The sequence below is a fragment of the Pleurodeles waltl genome, chromosome 5 (genome assembly GCF_031143425.1).
Source record: "Pleurodeles waltl isolate 20211129_DDA chromosome 5, aPleWal1.hap1.20221129, whole genome shotgun sequence".
NCBI lineage: Eukaryota > Metazoa > Chordata > Amphibia > Caudata > Salamandridae > Pleurodeles > Pleurodeles waltl.
The window spans coordinates 1,290,005,031-1,290,025,013 of NC_090444.1; the positions used below are offsets into that span (position 1 = coordinate 1,290,005,031).

Genomic DNA, 19,983 nt, shown 5'->3' on the forward strand with positions numbered 1-19,983 from the left:
CTCACCGACGGTGCTGGATTACTGTCACCGAGCCGCTGCCTGCACCGTGACCTGTGTGCACCACACGTTGCACGTCCATCTTTGCACCGTAGCGCAGACGCCATCCACACCAGCGCTCCTGACTTCATCAGCCCGGAGTTCGATCCGCAAGGCGTGTGACTTCAAGGGCCCGAGAACTCCTGCACCGACTCTGGAACCGATACTGCAACGTCAGTGATGCCGCTCTCCGAAGCTCACCGCGAGGATCACGACACCCTACTAATCCAAGGTACTGTTTGCGGTTCTTCCCGACACCGTAGCTGGCACACGACTGTTGGTTTTGTTGCCCACGACGCCGTGATAGCCCCGGGTGGAGCTATTGACTTCAGGGAACTGTATTTTTGAGTAAATCTTTCAGAATTAATATTTTTATTACTGTATGTTGGATTTTTTATCATATTTGGTCTTGTTTTAAATAGATAAATATTGGCTATTTTTCTAAAACTGGTGTGGTGTCCTTTTGTAGTGTTTTCACTGTTACTGTGTGTTATTTGCAAATGCTTTACTCATTGCTTCTTAGATAAGCCTGACAGCTTGTGCTAAGCTACCAAGGAGGTGAGCAGGGGTTATCTGAGTGGGTATCTCCCTTATCCTGACTATAGTGGGGGTCCCTACTTGGACAGGGTGCAAACCGACTGCCAACTAGAGACCCCAACAGTTTTGTTTCTCAGTGTCTTCACTAACATATTACACCATTCTCAGCCTCAACATATGAAATCATGTAGAGTTGCTAGATTCTCATTTGAGTTGCACTTAGTGGCCTTGTCAGCCTACCTCAACACAAATGACACCCCTTGCACTGTTAGGGTCCTGGTCAGCATCTACGTGCCCACTCTATGCTGCTCCACCTGCTGCCTCTGGTCCGAGTGAGAGCCTGCCTGACTTTCAGTTCGAGGCCCACCTCCAGCTGCAGGCACCCCCATCCTGCACCTCATCCCTGGTGTACTAGTTGCTATCTGTACCTCTGTGTGTCTCTTTGCCTTAATGTCATCTTTTTTTTCCTCTGTCTTTTTTTTTTTTTTCCCCCACACCTTTGCGCTTCTTCCCCCCACATTCCATCCCTGCCGCTGCTGCCCCTGCGGCCCTGTCCCCCTCCCTGCGAAGCGCTTTCCCACCCTTCCGCCTCCCAGCTAACTTGACCCTCCCTCCCCTTCTCAATGGTGCCCGCTGCGCAGTGAGAGGACGACTCCTCTGACCACCTGACCAGCATTTGCTTGCCCCCTCTGCTCAGCTCCACCTGCTGCTGTTGCTGGTCCAACTGAGAGCCTGCCTGACTCTCAATTCGAGGCTAGCCTCCACCCACAGGCTCCCACCTGCATCTCATCCCTGGTGGCATAGTGGCCATCTGTACGTGTCTGTGTGTGTATCTTTACCTTTCTGTCATCTCATTTCTCTTCTTGTCTCTTTTTTCTGTTTTCCAACACTTTTGCTCTTCTTTTCCCAGCACTCTATCCCTGCTCCTGCTGCTGCCCCTGCGGCCTCGCCCCCTCCCTGCAAAGCGCTTTCCCACCCTCTCGCCTCCAAGCTGCCCAGACCCTCACACCTCCCTTACCATCTTAATGCCCGCGAATGTGCAGCAGTGCGCAGCAGGCGCTGAAGTCTCACCAAAGGAAAGCCCGTCTGTGCCGGTCCGTGCCTTGACCACACCCAGTGCCATGGACCCTGGTTCCCGCACCATCCCAGAGTACGATGCCAGCGTGCTGCACACCCTCAGGCCTGAAAGAGCCTCAGCCTTCCACGAAGCCAATCCAAAGAACACTTGTGGACCTTTCTCCTGCTCCCTTACCTGCCGGTTCATGCCACACCACCCCGCCCACAGCCAAGACGGACATCTCAAGTGCATACTGCTCAACACTCGCTCCCTTGCCAAACATGCCATAAAAACCGGGGACCTCTTCGATTCGGTTACCCCTGACCCTCGCCTTCCTCACAGAGACCTGGGTCACCCCCACCTCAGCCCTGGACATCGCCACCGCCATTCCTGGCGGCTACAAAATCGGCAACAAAGACAGTGTCAGTCGACCAGGAGGAGGCATTGAAATAGTCTACAGAAACACCCTCCGCCTCACAACCACCATCAAAAATCAGAACCAGCCAACCACCACAGAACACCTCCACTTCCAAATTCAGACCAACCTGAACACCTCTCTTCGCGGAACGATCGTCTAAAAACCACCTGGACCCCGGCCCCAGTTCAACAAAACCTTTGCCAACCTAATCGACCCGTAGGCATTTGCCTGCACCGACTACATCCTACCCGGTGACCTCAAGTTACACTTTGAAAACCGCAAAGTCCTTAACACCACATCCCTTCTGGACAACTCTGCCATCTTCGGTCTCAAGCAACTAGTTACCTACCCACTCAGCAGGTCACACCCTCGACCCCCGTCTTCTGAGCTGGAAACGGCATCACCATCTTGCACACCTCCGAACGCCATTGGACCGACCACTGATGCGCCCACTTCGCCTTTATGAAGACCACCGCACGCCACTGCGCCCCAGGCAGAAACTGAAACAAAGTCACCGAAGCCCAGCTCATCGATGCCCTCTGCCACTCCCCCCCTCCCCCCAGATGCCACAAAGGCAAACTACTCAATGCGCAACCTGCACTGCTGGATTACAGAATGCATCAACACCATAGCCCCCTTCAGAAAACCTGCCGGAAACAAGCACTAGAGGAAACCTAACTGGTTCACAATAGAACTCCAAGAATCCAAACACAACTGCAGACGACTGGAACGAAAATGGAGGAACAGCAAAAAACTACAAATCACACAGCCTACAAAGACGCAGTCACCACCATCACCAGCACATTAGAGCCACCAAGAAAGCTGCCATTCAAGAATGTATCAGCATCAACGCACACAAAAGCAAGGAGCTATTCACCATAGTCAAGGAATTCACGAACCCCAGATCAGGCACCTCGAACATCCCCCCCTCTCAAGACCTTTGTGATATCCTTGCCACCTTTTTTTTCCCTAGAAAATCAAGAGCCGTAACCTTTCGCCACCGCTCACCAACATCAGCACGGACCACATGCGGCAAACCATGAACCACTGGACCCCTGTTTCTACTGAAGGTACCCAGAAACTCATGAACTCCATCCGTTTGGGGGCACCCTCACACACATCACATCTTCAACCTGGCCAGCGACACCATCAAACTGGATCTCTGTCGAACCAACAACCATTCCATCAAAACCACCAACTTCCAATCTGGCTGGAAAAACGCAGCGATCAACCCACTCCTAAAAAGAAAAACCTGCAGACCCAAGGGAGAGGAAAAATACAGACCCATCTCTCTGCTCTCCTTCCCAGCCAAGGTAACAGAAAAGGCCATCAACATGTAACTGACGGAGTTCCTCGAGTCAAACCACATCCTAGATCCCTCAGTCTGGTTTCAGAAGAAACCACAGCACCAAGAAAACCCTCCTTGCAGCCAAAACAACATCCGCGCCATACTGGACCATGGTGACACGACCGCCCTCATCCTCCTCAACCTCTCTGCCTCGTTCAACATAGTCTCCCACTCCACCCTGGCACCAGACTCCACGACACCAGCATCCACGCCAAAGCACTGGAATGTATTTGTTCCTTCCTGTCTCGAAGAACCTAGAGTGTCAGACTCCCACCGTACACTTCAGTGCCAAAAGAAACCTGCTGCGGAGTACCCCAGGGATCCTCACTAATCCCGACCCTTTTCAACATTTACATGGCTCCGCTCGCCAAAATTATCAGACAGCACGTACTGAACATTGTCTCCTTTGCTGAGGATACTCTACTGATCCTCTCCCTGACCGATGACCCATAAACCGCCAAGAGAAATTTCCACAACGGTATAAGTGCAGTCGCCACCTGGATGGAAGCCAGCTGCCTCAGGCTCAAGTCAGACAAGACCGAGATCCTTGTACTCCGCTCTACCCCCTCCGCCTGGGACGGCGCCTGGACTCCACGCTTTCCATGACTTGTCAAGTTAACACCGTCTCATCAGCCTGCTTTCACACCCTGCGTCTCCTTTGGAAGATCTTCATGTGGATCCCCAGACTAGAAGGAAGGTCATCCACGCTCTGGTCAGCATCAAATTGTACTACGGAAACACATTCTATACCGGCATCACAAAAAAGCTACAAACAAGGATACAGGGAATCCAGAATGCAGCAGCCATACTCCTCCCGGACATCCCCCGCCACAGCCACATCTCCACCTACCTCAGATCTCTACTGGCTTCGGATCGACAAATGCGTCACCTTCAAACTACTGACTCACACCTACAAGGCACTTCACAACATCAGACCAGACTACCTCAACCACTGCCTGACCTTCTACACCCCGCCAGGCTACTCCGATCCTCCCATCTCACTCTCGCCGCCATCCCAAGAATCAGGAAAAGCACAGCCAGAAGCAGATCCTTCTCCTACCTCGCAGCCTGGACATGGAATAATCTCCTACTCAGCCTCATACAGGCTGCATCACTGAAGCAATTCAGGAAGGAGCTCAAGACCTGGCTAATGGAGTGATCAGTACACCCTCAACAGAGCCTTGAGACCCCACTGGTGATAAGCTGCGCTTTACAAGTACTGACTGATTGATTGAAGGTTGCCAGTCATATAGGTTGCCCCCACCCCCCTCGGACTCAGCCAAACCTGAGAGAGACTTCCTAGTCTGTCAGGTGAGGAAGAGTAGGGAAACAGGCTGGTTTATTGCAGGGCCTACTTTGTCCTACATCCTTCTGTCCAAGTCATTCCCTCTGGGGAACTGATTTACCTCAACAGTGATAGGATCGAAGCTGAATTGCTTCGACTGTGCTTTTAAGGTCTTCACCCATCCTTTTTATCTTGAGGCCAAAGGAATCCACCTCTGTCAAGTCTTTCTTAGCCAAGGCCACCCCCAATTTACCGAAAGAAGTTAGCCACAGCAGGACTAACCCCACCATGACCAACACGGTCAGGTGGCCTATCTGGCTGTTTGACATGGGGTCAGACTGCCATGCCAAGGACAGTGCAGCCATAAAGGCTAGCACCAAGCAGAGGCGACTGACAGCTATCAGTGCCCTTAACCACACCTTTAGCTCTTCACCAACAGGGGAAGGGGCTAGGATACAGGCTTTTTTGGGTTCAGGGTGCCTGTCTGCTGTGGTAGAGTGGGGGGTTGCTACATCTTATAAAACACCACAAAGAAGGTGAACCATATTATAAATTGTCTACCAGGAAATCAGAGTACCCTTATTTTGGACATAGAATCCTCACCTACAAAAGTCTTTAAGTATGCCACAAAATGTGAGTGAAGGTTCTATGCCCAAAATAAGGCTGCTCTTTCCTGTTTGCTACGTTACACAAACAATTTATTTTCTAATCTGGTTAGCTTTATACCTCTAGCTACATTACAAGTGGATCCATTGCTATTCCGAAGAGGAGCGGGGACAGGGTCTTCCCTGCCTCATACCTCTGTCCACTCAGTGCAATCTAGTTCTGAAACACATTCCCTGTTCCCATTTCTTCCATCGTATATGTAGATGCTTCCAATTTTGTATATCAAAAGCTTTTTTGATGTCTTACCTGTAACTGGGAAAGGGCCCACAGGCCCAGTAATGTAAAGTTCAGCTGCTGTGAACTTACCACGACATTGGTCTACATCATGATGATATGTAGTGCTGTGAAGTGAGTGTGTGTTTGTGATAAAGTATGTGTGCCTGTCTGTGGTACACTACATGGAGGATTGTGGGTTCCATGTTGGAAACCCAGGGCCTTGGAAATGCATACACACACACTCACACTCACACTCACACTTACACTCTCTCTCTCTCGTCGGGCTCCTTGATGCTGGAAAGGTTACTAGTCAGAGGGGCCTGGGCACATTGTCAGGTAGATGATGGGGCTGATAAGGAAAAAAACACTGTAGGGATTGGGAATCTTAAAGAGGAGGGCTGGGGTCTTTATGACCTTTTGCTAGAGATGTATCGGTGAGGCTGGCGGCCAGGAATGATCCTCCTGTCACTCCCATGTCTTGTGTTGGGAGCCTATCATGTTTGAAGCCACTCGTTCTGTGACAGACTGCTCCCTGGACAAAAGGGCAGGACAGAGGAGTGGGCATTTAAAAGGTTGCAACACCTACAGCACGAAGCTCAAAGACATGAGTCACTAAATCGCATCTGTGTCGGTAAATGGAGTATAAAAAAAGGGGGAGATTGAGTCTTCCAAATTGTCAGACGGTAGGGGTACATTAGTTTGGGGAAGCTCAGCATGACTTCTGCCTGTTGAGACCAGGATTGGGGACTAAGATCTGCTAGTCTCACTGCTGGGTGAGGGGACATCACCCAGGAGAATCAAGACCACTTGCCCTGGAGCACCATCATCTGTCCTCCTTTGGACACTATAGGACTGTGCGAGGTAGAGGAGAGTGCTTGGGGGGAGCAAGGTCTAGTGGGGATCCTATCAAGTGGATCCCTTAAGGGAAGTTTGAAATTCACTGTGCATTTGGGACCGCTACACCCATTGGGTCATCTCACTGTATGCCACTCAAGTCGGCGACCCCATATGCCAGGAGGGGGCTACCATGAAGAGTAATGGTGGTCACCTTGTGGAGCACTGTGAACTGAATTGGCTGTTTCCCTGTGTGTTGATATTCTCAAACCCCCCCCATCCTCCCTGTATGCCAGGTGGGGGACACTGAGAAGATAGAAGGCTGTTGCCTTTATGTGGCATGCGAACGTGAAACATAGCTGTTTGTGACCTTTGTAACCAGAGCATCTACTTTGCCATTGAACACCAGAAGCTGCTCTAGACCTGCAGCCATAATCATGAGGGCATTCCACACAACCGGAGGAGCTCTGTGAATGTCCATACACCTTACTTGCAGCAACACGACTACCCCTTATAGCGCAGCATCCACGCACATTAACTGCAAAGCCAATTCATTAGATAGCTCCAGGTCACTGCTGCATTCCTGCCCCTCTGCATTGCAACACCAGCCAGAGCAGCTAAGACTGATAATCACTGGGCCACAGTCACTGGGGGGGTGGGGTTGTTGTGAGGCTTTCTTTGACTATAGCACTAAAGCACAAAGGCACGCTGACCTTAGAAACCATAGTGGAACTTCTGAAACTGGTTATCACGAGCAGGCCTAGCCTGAACATTGCCTTATGTAAATAGGGAACAACCATAGTCAGTAGACCGATAAATGGGACTCAAGATCTTGTGCAGATAGCGCTAGAGTGCCTATCTTATGAAGATTGTGTATATTATTTGATGTGTGCTGTATTTCACTTTATATTTGTATATAAACACTACCATTTTTCATATACAAAAGTATCTGACTGAACATTTATTTATTGGGGTTTCTGAGCGTATTTTGAGTCTTGGGCCTGTGTACACCTTGCATGGACCCCTTGTGCCTTGCATTTGACTCGGATTCATCTAGCCTCCGTTTCTCTTCTGTGGAGTATGCGCTTTCTTCCTGCTCTCTTGCAGTGTAATTTGATTTCTGCCCTTTCCCTAGTGATTCTCATTATTAAGTTCTGATTACGTTTAAGAGCCTCATAACCACAAATCTGAGGGGACTTAAGGCAAGCTCTCTCTGACACATTTAAAGATTATAGTTCTTCACTGGAGATTTCTTATGTGATCCTGTTTTTTTGGGACACACGCATATCTGTTCTTTTGATTTTCTGTAGTAGACCCACAACCTGAATATTGTTCTATGTGCTCGCCTCTCTGCATCTTCGGCTCTAGATTTAGGATGGTGGACTCTTTTCTGGTAAATCTTGCATTTGATCCTCGAGCTAATTCACCCGCCTCACTTCCCACATGTTAATTTGTGGTCTGGTTCAGGTTGCCCCGTTCACACCTCCAGCTTTCCATTGCTGGGACACCACAAGAGGAGTGAGGTGGCTGGAGACAGCGGTGCAAGGGAAAGTGTTCTCATTTTTTTTTTAAACGTTTGCTTCCTCCGCTGTTCCTACCCCTCCCCTTGAAATATGAGGCGGTCACCACTGTGATTTCTTATTGCCAAATTTTAGGCAGTCCTCTGTGCCACCGCTGTCTGCACCGTCCTCTCCTCAGAACTCAATGCCAGGGTCACAGATCAGGCTGGAGTTCATTCTGATCCTTCTGGTTTGTGGACAGCTTCTTTTGTGATATCGGCTTTCTGGCGCCTCCTCCCTCTTGACCTCTGTCTTGTTTACGTTGGCTTGTCTTTGCTGATTCTCCCAAGTCCTATCTTGTTCTTTCTTTCATGCTGGTGAACTTTCAGTTTTGCCTGCACTCAAATATTGCTGGCTTCTCTGCTTCTCCGCTGCCCGTCTCCCACCACAAAGGGTCATGCTTCAGCTATTCAGCCACTTACATGTATGTCAGGATTATTGTCAATCATATCGGCTGGCCTGGAGCTCCAGGCAACAGCATGCTACACCACTCGGTCCTTTTCACACCCTCTGATTTAACTTTTGTGTTACTGGAGTCTGTTTCTGCCAATTTGCATGGAACCTTCTGTTCCGACTCTGCCTATTCATTCCTGTTTTCCTTGTCCGGCTTACTGTGTCCTGTTGTAGTTTCTCTCATATGTCTGTACGGTTGGGTGATACATTTTCGAGTATATCCAGTACCTATGACTACATGGCATGTTACTGTGGTCGTGGGCTTATTTGGAAATGTCCCAATGTCTTTTTTATTGCTTTTCACATTCTGTTATATTCCAAAAACTGTGAACATGCGAGTCTGTGCTGTCTACATTTCTTCATATGTGAGTAATCTGCCAATTATATAAAGATCACCCATTCTTATTAATCTTTCTTCTCCCCCGTGACACAGCTCATGTCTTATCTGCTTCTCCTTCATCTAGGGCAGTGGTTCCTACCCTTTTGACTTCTGTGGACCCCCACTTTATCATTATTGGAACCCGGGACCACCTCTGAATCATTATTGAAATCTGGGGACCCCTCACTAAGTAATTACTGAAAGATGAGGACCTAATCTATTAATATTATTTAATTTTCCAAGCAGTCACAGACTCCCTATGAGGGCTTCGTGTAACCCCAGGGGTCCCCGGCCCACAGGTTGGAAACCACTGATTTTGGGTATGTGATTTCACAATGTGTGCCCTTTTACAGAATTGCTTTCAGTGTTTCTGAGCCACTCTGAATACTTAGGGTGGATACTGTTATTTGTTTTGTTAGGCCCAGCGGACTGCAATGTCGTTCTTTTTAATGCGATAAACCCTGGATATATGTATTTGTACGCATACACCTCGTAAGTACCACAAAATGGAAAAATCCAATCTGAAGATTGTGTCTGAAGCATGTTGCATTATGGTCTCTAGGTTGACGGCTTTATGAATCACAGTGTCTCTGCCTGTGATGGACATCTAAAAAGACTTTGCACATGAATAACGAAACTACAGAACACTTTGTCTTTTTCGTCCCTAAATACTTGAAGCCCCGGAAAAAGTGGATTGTTCTCTTGTGTAGATTACTTGGCGTTCAGAATTACCAGGAGCCACTTAGAATTCTAATAAGTCACACAAGAGAAAAGATTGTGTTTGCAGTCTCCCGGTATTTCATGTGGATTTGGAATTTGAAATTGAAAGAGCTTTCTACATAGTTGACAGAGAATACTAGGTCATAGTAATTAACCTTTTTGGTCTCTGAAATGGCTTCTATTGTTATATCGTGTGATTAACTACTATCCTGTTTGATCCAACTATTGAAGCTAACTCTGGAAGAGGTTATTTATATTGCTGATGAATTTCTATGCCAAGGTTTAATGTATTTATTTGAATTTGTAAATATATTTTAGATTCATTTTATATTTACGATCTTTTTTATTGCTGTATTTTTATGCTTGCTTTTAGCCAAAATTAAGAGTTATGACTTTACACATGTAAACAGAATGTTTATTATGAACCCATCCACTTACTGCTATGAAACTGTTGTTATATGGAAGCAACCTCTCCTTACACTAGGAGCCAACCCACTCTCTGGTCTCTGACCGTGCCAGAGGGGTGCTTCAGTAGAACATACTTGATGATGATCAACAGTAGAATGTTGTAAAAAACTCTTCATTCAATAGGGTGGGAGATACTAACCCCCATACACTCTGGGATGCCTTTAAGACAGTCATCAGAGGCAAATTCATCTCCTTAGCGTCCGTGGTGCACTGATTAAAGGCTAAGGACCAACTTCTTTTGAAAAGTGAACTTAAGATAGCTGAACAAGACCATAAGCTGTCCCCGACCTGGCAAGCCCAAAGGAGGGTGGTGTCCCTCAAAGGTAAATTACAAGCTGTCTATACAAACAGGGCAGAATTGACACTGCTGAGACTTCAGAAATCCCATTGTGACAAGGGCAACAAGATAGGTACTCCCCTGGCAAGACAGCTTCGAGCCAAACAGGCCTGGGACTACATAGAGCAAGTCACCAACGAGCTTGGAGAACACCCCACGGAAGAAGGGAAAGCGAGGGCATTTAGACGGTTTTACGACCGTCTCTATCACTCAGATTACCCACCTGCTCACTCAAGAAACCTATCTGCGAAATTCCCAGCTGCCACAGGTCTCTCAGGAGACAAATGAAATGCTAGCGGCACCATTTACAGTGGAGGAGGTTCAGGCGGCTATAGACGCCCTTCCCCTGCATAAGGCCCCGGGCCCTGACGGCTTTACGGCCCACTTCTACAAAGCTTTTGGTGCGGAACTGGCGGGACAGCTCGCTGCATTGTTTAATTATATACGAGGCGAAGGAGCGGTATCCCCATCTATGGGGGAGGCTCTTATCACTGCGGTAAAGGACCCTCAGTTGTGCACCTCATATCGACCCATTGCCCTGTTAAATCTTGACGCCAAATTATACTCTAAAATCCTAGCGCAGAGGATGGAAGATGTGATGCCAGAGCTGATACATCTGGACCAATCGGGCTTTATCAAGGGGCGCCAGACGGATGATAATCTGCGACGTGTCATCCATTTGATGGAAAAGGTTCATAAGAAAAAGGTCCCAGCACTTTTATTAGTGCTTGACGCTGAGAAGGCATTTGATAGTTGAGTGGACGTTTTTGGTGGCAACCATGAGACATTTTGGATTCGGGGAACAATTTATAACAATGGTAATGAGCAATTACTCATGCCCCAGGTCCTGCATTTCCGTAAATGGGGTGATTTCGGAATTCTTTGCTCTATCACGGGGCACGAGGCAGGGATGCCCTCTTTCCCCGTTGTTTTTTGCGCTGAGTGTTGAGCCCTTGGCAGTGCGGGTGAGCGCTTGCCCTGCATTCCCAGGCATTAAATTTGGCTCCGACCACCATAAAATGTCTTTATTTGCTGACGACATTTTATTATTCGCCACCATTTACGTGGGATAAAAAATAAATCACATATTTGGGTATTCAAATTGTTCCCCAGGTGTCTGATCTGTTCAGAGCTAATTATCCCCCCTTGATTAAGTCACTACGAGAAGACTTAAAGAGGTGGTCTCCGCTATGGCTGTCTTGGCTGGGGCGCATCAATAGCATTAAGATGAGAGTGCTCCCAGATTTCTCTTTCAAAGCCTCCCTATTGATATACCGCCAGATTTCTTTGCTGAGACCCGGACGATGTTCACAAGGTTCATTTGGCAGGGAACAAGAGCTAGAGTATCAAATAAAGTACTGGTGCACTCCAAGGAAGAGGGAGGATTAGCTCTTCCTGACCTCCTTCAGTACTAGAGAGCTGCACAGCTGCGTGTATTAGCTGAATGGTCCCTCCGAGAGTCAAAAAGCTGTGGCTTCATATGGATAGGGCGGTGACGGGCAAGACCTTGTGGGATGTCCCATGGAAGCCCAAGGGGGCACGGCCACAAAACATATACATTAGCACACCCACCGCCACCACCCTTAAAGTGTGGGACAAGGTAAGCTACGAGATTACATCCTTCCCCTCACCACATACCCCCATCCATTTTAACAAGGCATTCCCCCCGGGGGAAACTTCCGGGCCCTTTGATAGGTGGAGGGAAGGGGGCTGCTTGCGAATTGCAGATTTATATCATGGGGACCAACTCCGTACGTTTAATAACTGTTGCAGAGATTTTCAGCTCCCTCAGTCCGAACACTATCATTACACTCAGTTGGTGCATTGGGTCTCACAGCCGCATATGTGGGAGGCAGCCACAAGGGATCTGCTTCCAATGGAGAGATTTGTGCAAAGGGGCGGAGTGACAAGGGGCAGTATTTCTACGCTGTATTCTATACTAGCCTCTGCGCAGAGAGCGCCGACCCCTCAACACATCCCCTTCTGGGAACAGGTACTAGGCATCTCGGTGGGGGAGGACCGTTGGCAACCTCTATATCAGGACACATCCAAGCATAACCGCTCAATGGGTGCCAGGGAATCACACTACAAGCTGCTCTACAACTGGTACCTCTACCCCGAGAAGCTTAAACTATATTCACAGGTGTCCGATAGATGTTGGTGGGGCTGTGGCATGTTGGGGGACTTTAGACACATTTGGTGGGACTGCCCAACTATTCACCCCTATTGGAACGAAATCCTCTCACATCTTAAAGAGATGTTGGGTTACCCCGTACCGACCGTGCCGGAACATATTCTCTTGGGTCTTCGAGCCCAGGAATTGCAGCACCAATCACACGGGGACCGTGCCATTCTTTGGTTTGCTCTAGGGGTGGCGAAGACAACATTAGCGTCCTTCTGGAAAAGAGCAGACCCACCCCCTATAGCCCTGTGGTTCACCAGGCTGTGGAGGAGCCTCGCCATGGAGCGTCTGGTTGATAAAGGGGAGGGCTCACGCAGAAGTTTTGATTGTATCTGGGACCCCCTGGTTAGGTTTCTCTCCAGGGGTCTACCCCTTACTGCATGTGGTCCCCGGCTCAGAGCACTGCACCTCTTCCATATATAGGAACCAGATACTGAGATTCGTTGAGTGGACTTGATAGGGCCCCCCCTGGCTTAGAGAGGAGAGACCGCAACGACTGACTTCTGTTAGTTAATTCAGGCATATCCAGGGATGGATTATATGTTGTATGTTTAAAGTTGTTTTTTATTTGTTTCATCTACTGAAATACATGGCTGTACTCACCATTTGCAGGGTGACACTGTTGTCTTAAATTTGTGTGCTCTCTTTGAACAATGTAAGGCCTACCCCGGATGGGGAGGCGCTAGAAGGGGACACGGACTCCAGTGGGTAGCCTACGATATCACTCGAATGGGCATGTTAATTGTGTTGTACAAAAATGTCAATAAAAATAAATTTACAAAAAAAAAATCTTCATTCTGTTACCCCTCTCTCCCACCTCAACGGGAGCAATCAGTAAAATAAGAGATGATGTTGCTGAGCAGAAGATTAAAATGTAAACAAATAACATGTTTAATACTGCCATCTTATCCAGAGCTGCAATTGTAGGATAGGCAAGGATATGTAAAATGCATTGTACTAAATATTTTATTTTTCTTGTTAGCAACTACCTGGATCAGATAGCTGAAGAAGTGAATGATAAACTACAGGAAACTGGACAAGTGACTATATCGGAACTCTGCAAAGTATACGACCTACCAGGAGATTTCTTGACAGAGGTGATGTTTTCTTTGATCTTACCAGAGACAGTTTCCCTTGTGTCCCTTCTTAACCCTTTCGCTGCTAAGCCTCCCCCCGCTTGAACTTGCACTAACCCTTTTATGGCTATTTGGGGCAGTGCACGCTTAGGCCTCCATACCTTTTTGTCCACATTAGCTCTATGTGCCAAATATACATAATTTTTTCTCAACATCCTGGGGATTCTAAAGGTACCCAGGGTTTGTCGAGTCCCCTGGTGGGAGCTGAGAAATTAGCCAAAATATAGCTAATTCTTTTTTTTTTTTCTCTTGGGGGGGGGGGGGGGGAGAGGAGTGCTGCTGAGAAAGTGTCTCTTGTTTTTTTAACCTGCAAATGGCATCAACAAAAGTTTGTGGTGCTAAAGTCACCATCTTCCCAGCTTTCAGGAACAGATAGACTTGATGCTAGAAACCAAATATTTTAACACACTTTTCATATTTTACTGTGAGATGGCTCATTTATTTTTGTGCCTTTAGCCTCCTTGCAGTTTGTGGTGGAAATGGGTTTAAAATCCCTGGTGCATCCCAGAAACCTATATGTCTCAAAAAATTAGACAGAATTCTGAATTCAGCGAGGGGTCAAAACTAAATGTTGAAAGAAAAAATAATTGAAAATAAGTTAGAAAAAATGACCACATGTGTAGCACTGTTTTCATTTGTAACTTCTCGTCATGATTTTATTTACTAAGGCACTATACCATTACAAATGCTAGACCCTTCTGGTTGCGGGGATATACAGGCTTTGTGGGTTTTCCAAGAACTCAAAGTACCTAAAGCTAGTAACTGAGCCGGCTCTTGCAGTGGTTTTTCGTTGTGTGTACCAGGTATAGAGCAATTCATATGGTAAAATAAAACGAGTTAAAAATAGGTATCAAGGAATCTATGTATTTCTAAAATGGGCACAAGATACGGAGTTTAGAAGTAGTGTCTATTTGCACATCTCCAAATTTGTGGTTACTGTAGAAAAGTGTCCCTTTTTGACATGTTCACCTCCACTTTTTGCCTGGTACGTGATGCAATTTTGACTGAAAGTGCACTGGGTTCCTGCTATCCAGGTTCCCAGTGGCAGATCTTGTTCCCTAAAACTGCTCAATTGGCAATACATGTGGCCCCTCCTGTAAGTTCCTATTAAATGGTACTCCTGGTACTTAGGGCATGGGCTGCAGCACGTTTTGGGCCATCCTCAGTGACCCCTCACCTACCACATGCAGACTGCTTTGCAGACTGTATGTCTTGGTGCAGCTAAAAGTGAAAACACAACATGGCACACAGCCTGTCTGCCATGTCCCCCAAACACTGCATGTAATATATGCAAGCCAACCCTACAGCAGGCGTTATAACCCTAAGGAAGGGTGTATTATATTACATGTGAGGACATGTCTGCAAGAGCAGATATGCCCCTACTATGTCTTTGTCAATTCCTAGACATAGGCCCTCATTATAACATTGGCGGTAAAAAACGGCTACCGCTGCGGCGACGGCCGCCAAAAGACTGTCGCCGCGGCTACCAGCCGTCCGCCATATTATGACCACAGCTGGATTTCTGCCACAAGAAGGGCGGAAATCCGGCTGTGGGCATACTGTCGGATGGCGGTAAGGTGGCGCTGCTACCACGAGCAGCGGCATTCCAGTAGGCCGCTGCCAGACGTATTATGAGAAATAATACGGCTGGGTGGTGTTCTGCTGGTGGTATCAACGCCCCGTCCTGTCTCCTGCCCGAAGAACCCCTTGATCCAGGTAAATCGGGTCTCCAACAGGGGAGGGGGATGGGGAGTGTTGTGTGTGTGTGGGGGGGGGTGCATGTATGTGTGTGCGTAATTGCGGGTGTGTGTTTAGTGTTGATTGTGTGTGTGAATGTATGGAAGTGTGAGTGCGTGTATGTTGAAAAATCATAATGTGTGTCTGCATGTATGTTTGGAAGTGTGTGCGGATGTGTGTGTGATTGGATGTATGCATGCGTGTATGTTTGTGTGAATGATTGTGTGTGTGTGTGTGTGTGTGTGTGTGTGTGAAAGGGGGTTTGTGGGGGGCTTTGGATAGGTGGGGGCCCCCTTATCAGTGACAAGGAAGGAGTTCCAGGTCACCGATATGGCCTACCTCCATGCTTTTTTGTGGCATTATGAACACCACGAAAACCATGGCGGTAGGCGGGGTCATAATCACGCAGGCGGCACAATGGCGGCCGCCGGCTGGAGATGGTCATCTCCAGCCAGGCAGCTGCTATCGCCATGGCTGTCGGAGTGGTACATTGGCGTGTTGGCTTCAGCCAACCAGCCCATGTCATAATGTGGGGGTAAGTACCTCCAGCCTGTTGGCGGTACTACCGCCACATTATTGCTGACCGCCGGCATCAAAATGACCCCCATAGTATTTTAAGAGCATGTGCTGGCCACTGGTCAATACGAGTTCCCCTGCTACATGATGGCTTCACTGAAAATAGGGTTATTTGGTATCAAACATCTTGTATTAATAAACCCTCAGTGATTCCATAGATTTATTAATACATGCACCCAGAGGGCACCTTACAGGTGCCCACTGAAAAACGTACAATCTACACGTGTGTTTTAACTAGCCTTCCTCCAACAGACAGGTTTCTGAACCCCAAGCATTAGAGACTGCTGTTGGCGGTCAGGAATAAAGCCTGCTCTGGCAGGGGTGTTAACGCTTCCTTTCCAAAAGGATGACCTTCAAATCTGCATTCCATGGCACAGGACTTCAAAGGAGCCCATCAGCATTGGTATAAAGATCTGGCTACCCTCAGAAGTGAGATGTCAACCAATTATCCGCCGTCCCCCCCCCCTCCCCCCCCCCCCCCCCCCCAAGGACACAAAATATCAAAGTCCTCCATCTTGGTGATGGCAGAACTAGCAACTCTGGGACAAGGTTATGCCCATTTCCCACAAGAAGTGGTCATATAGGGGGTGTAGTGACCCCAGGGGGAAGTAGCCCATATGGCTACTACCCCACACTCTCCAAAATGACCCTAAATTCAGTATGTAGGGGAGCAAAAGGCAAGAACTGAAGACCAGCAGAGCTACTTCCCTGCATCCTGCAGGCACCAAACCAGAACTGAGAGTACTCCAGCCCTCCAAAACCAGATGCTGGACTGCACCACTGCACCCATGCCCTCAAGCCCCAGCTAGAGTGGGCCAACGGTGCTAGTGTGGTCCCCAGTCTCTCCAGAGACAAAGTCCATCCTGGTTATTCCCACTGTGACCTTCACGCTGATGTCTGCAGCCTCTTTGTGCAGGCCCCCTCCACCGTGACTGTCTCTGGTGATGGAAACCCGACAGTCCACTACATCTCTGTGCCCAACCACCCTGAACCGAGGAGAATAGGACCCAAAGTGTCCCTACGTCCCCGAGCATCGTGAGACCTGAGCCCACTTGTTGGTTCAGTCGAACTGGACCCCCAGTCCACACCTGCAGCCTCTTTCTGCAGGCACCCTCAACTGCGACCAGAGACAGAAACCAGACGGTCCCCTGCATCTCTGCACCCAGCCGCCCTGAGGAGAAGAGGACCACTGGTGTCCCTATGTCTGCAAGCAAGAACTGAACCTCCTTGTTGGTTCACCCAGACTGGACCCCCCAGGCCCTGCCTGCAGTGCCTTTCTGACCAGTCCGATCCCCATTGACTTCAACGGGGCACCCAGCGGTGAACTACACCACTACATCCGGCTGCCCCAGTGCCGCCCGAGGTGATTTGTTGGTGTGGCCCTGGACCCTGCACCATACTCACCGTAAGTCTGGAAGATTGGTCCTGTAAGTCACTGCTGACTACCTGTTTGCCATATTTGTTTTTCCTTCATAGGATAAGTGCCTACTTTTCAAACTTGTGATCATTTCTACTGCAAAACGTAATCACCTTATCGTATTGATTCTGATGCCTAAATTTGTATATAGATACCTGTTAAGTTTTATAAATTGGTGTGGATCTCCTGATTGAGACATCTCTCAATTATTGACATTGTGTCTATGGTAAATGTCTAACCCTCCTTTTTGATAAGCCTGAGGCTGCTTGGTCACACTACCCACCTAAGAGGGCACCTTGGGATTGCTAGAGCAAGCCCCTGTCCACTAGTAAGGGAGCCCCTGAACTCTTTGCACAGTATACCTCATTTTGATATACAATATACAGGGAGTGCAGAATTATTAGGCAAGTTGTATTTTTGAGGATTAATTTTATTATTGAACAACAACCATGTTCTCAATGAACCCAAAAAACACATTAATATCAAAGCTGAATATTTTTGGAAGTAGTTTTTAGTTTGTTTTTAGTGTTAGCTATGTTAGGGGGATATCTGTGTGTGCAGGTGACTATTACTGTGCATAATTATTAGGCAACTTAACAAAAAACAAATATATACCCATTTCAATTATTTATTATTACCAGTGAAACCAATATAACATCTCAACATTCACAAATATACATTTCTGACATTCAAAAACAAAACAAAAACAAATCAGTGACCAATATAGCCACCTTTCTTTGCAAGGACACTCAAAAGCCTGCCATCCATGGATTCTGTCAGTGTTTTGATCTGTTCACCATCAACATTGCGTGCAGCAGCAACCACAGCCTCCCAGACACTGTTCAGAGAGGTGTACTGTTTTCCCTCCTTGTAAATCTCACATTTGATGATGGACCACAGGTTCTCAATGGGGTTCAGATCAGGTGAACAAGGAGGCCATGTCATTAGATTTCCTTCTTGTATACCCTTTCTTGCCAGCCACGCTGTGGAGTACTTGGACGCGTGTGATGGAGCATTGTCCTGCATGAAAATCATGTTTTTCTTGAAGGATGCAGACTTCTTCCTGTACCACTGCTTGAAGAAGGTGTCTTCCAGGAACTGGCAGTAGGACTGGGAGTTGAGCTTGACTCCATCCTCAACCCGAAAAGGCCCCACAAGCTCATCTTTGATGATACCAGCCCAAACCAGTACTCCACTTCCACCTTGCTGGCGTCTGAGTCGGACTGGAGCTCTCTGCCCTTTACCAATCCAGCCACGGGCCCATCCATCTGGCCCATCAAGACTCACTCTCATTTCATCAGTCCATAAAACCTAAGAAAAATCAGTCTTGAGATATTTCTTGGCCCAGTCTTGACGTTTCAGCTTGTGTGTCTTGTTCAGTGGTGGTCGTCTTTCAGCCTTTCTTACGTTGGCCATGTCTCTGAGTATTGCACACCTTGTGCTTTTGGGGACTCCAGTGATGTTGCAGCTCTGAAATATGGCCCAACTGGTGGCAAGTGGCATCGTGGCAGCTGCACGTTTGACTTTTCTCAGTTCATGGGCAGTTATTTTGCGCCTTGGTTTTTCCACACGCTTCTTGCGACCCTGTTGACTATTTTGAATGAAACGCTTGATTGTTCGATGATCACGCTTCAGAAGCTTTGCAATTTTAAGAGTGCTGCATCCCTCTGCAAGATATCTCACTATTTTTGACTTTTCTGAGCCTGTCAAGTCCTTCTTTTGACCCATTTTGCCAAAGGAAAGGAAGTTGCCTAATAATTATGCACACCTGATATAGGGTGTTGATGTCATTAGACCACACCCCTTCTCATTACAGAGATGCACATCACCTAATATGCTTAATTGGTAGTAGGCTTTCGAGCCTATACAGCTTGGAGTAAGACAACATGCATAAAGAGGATGATGTGATCAAAATACTCATTTGCCTAATAATTCTGCACTCCCTGTAAAGAGCAAGCTTCCTACAGGTACCCATACTAGCATGTGAACTAAAGTACATTTCTCAAAATGTCTTCTTTCTTACACACTGACTTCTTTCTTACACACTGGCTTACATTTGGAAGGCACACATTCATAGAAATACAATTGGTAATAACACTGTCTCTACTACTCTATGTTCCCCCAAGTCTTCTGATAGAAATGGTAACACACTTGTGTGGGTATGGCTAATACCCACAACAAGAATACCCTAAAACGCAAATAGACATATCAAATTTTTCCACTGAAAACAAACCTTTTTTTTGGAATGTGCCAAGCTGCGGCTTTTGGGCCCTCATTCAGCCGGCACCTAGGGAAACCTAGCAAACCTGTACATTTTTGAGAATTAGACACTTAGGGGAATCCAGGACGGGGTGATTTGCATGGCTCACACCAGCTTGTTTTACTGAGATTCCCTTGCAAACCTCAAGACTTAAAAAAACACATTTGTAGCATTTGTGGCTTGTAAATACATATTCTTTACATACTTTTTCCATCTAGTGTTAGGCTCTGGAATTTGCAACTTGTTTTTCTTCAAATAAGTTCTTGAAAACATGAGGTATGGTGACTTCTCTTATATTCTGTGCTGCGCATATTAATTGGCTGAGCTCTGTGACCAATGCTCGAATCATAGAGCCGGGCCCT

General features: G+C 47.5%; 1 protein-coding gene across 1 annotated transcript in view; it reads left to right on the plus strand.

Moving 5' to 3' along the window:
* Positions 1-19,983, plus strand: part of UFL1 (UFM1 specific ligase 1) — a 329,946-nt gene that overhangs the window by 104,370 nt on the left and 205,593 nt on the right. Inside the window, exon 5 of the mRNA XM_069235525.1 lies at positions 13,478-13,592. Within this exon, the coding sequence (XP_069091626.1) occupies positions 13,478-13,592 (115 nt within the window). The remainder of the gene's footprint in view (positions 1-13,477; positions 13,593-19,983) is intronic.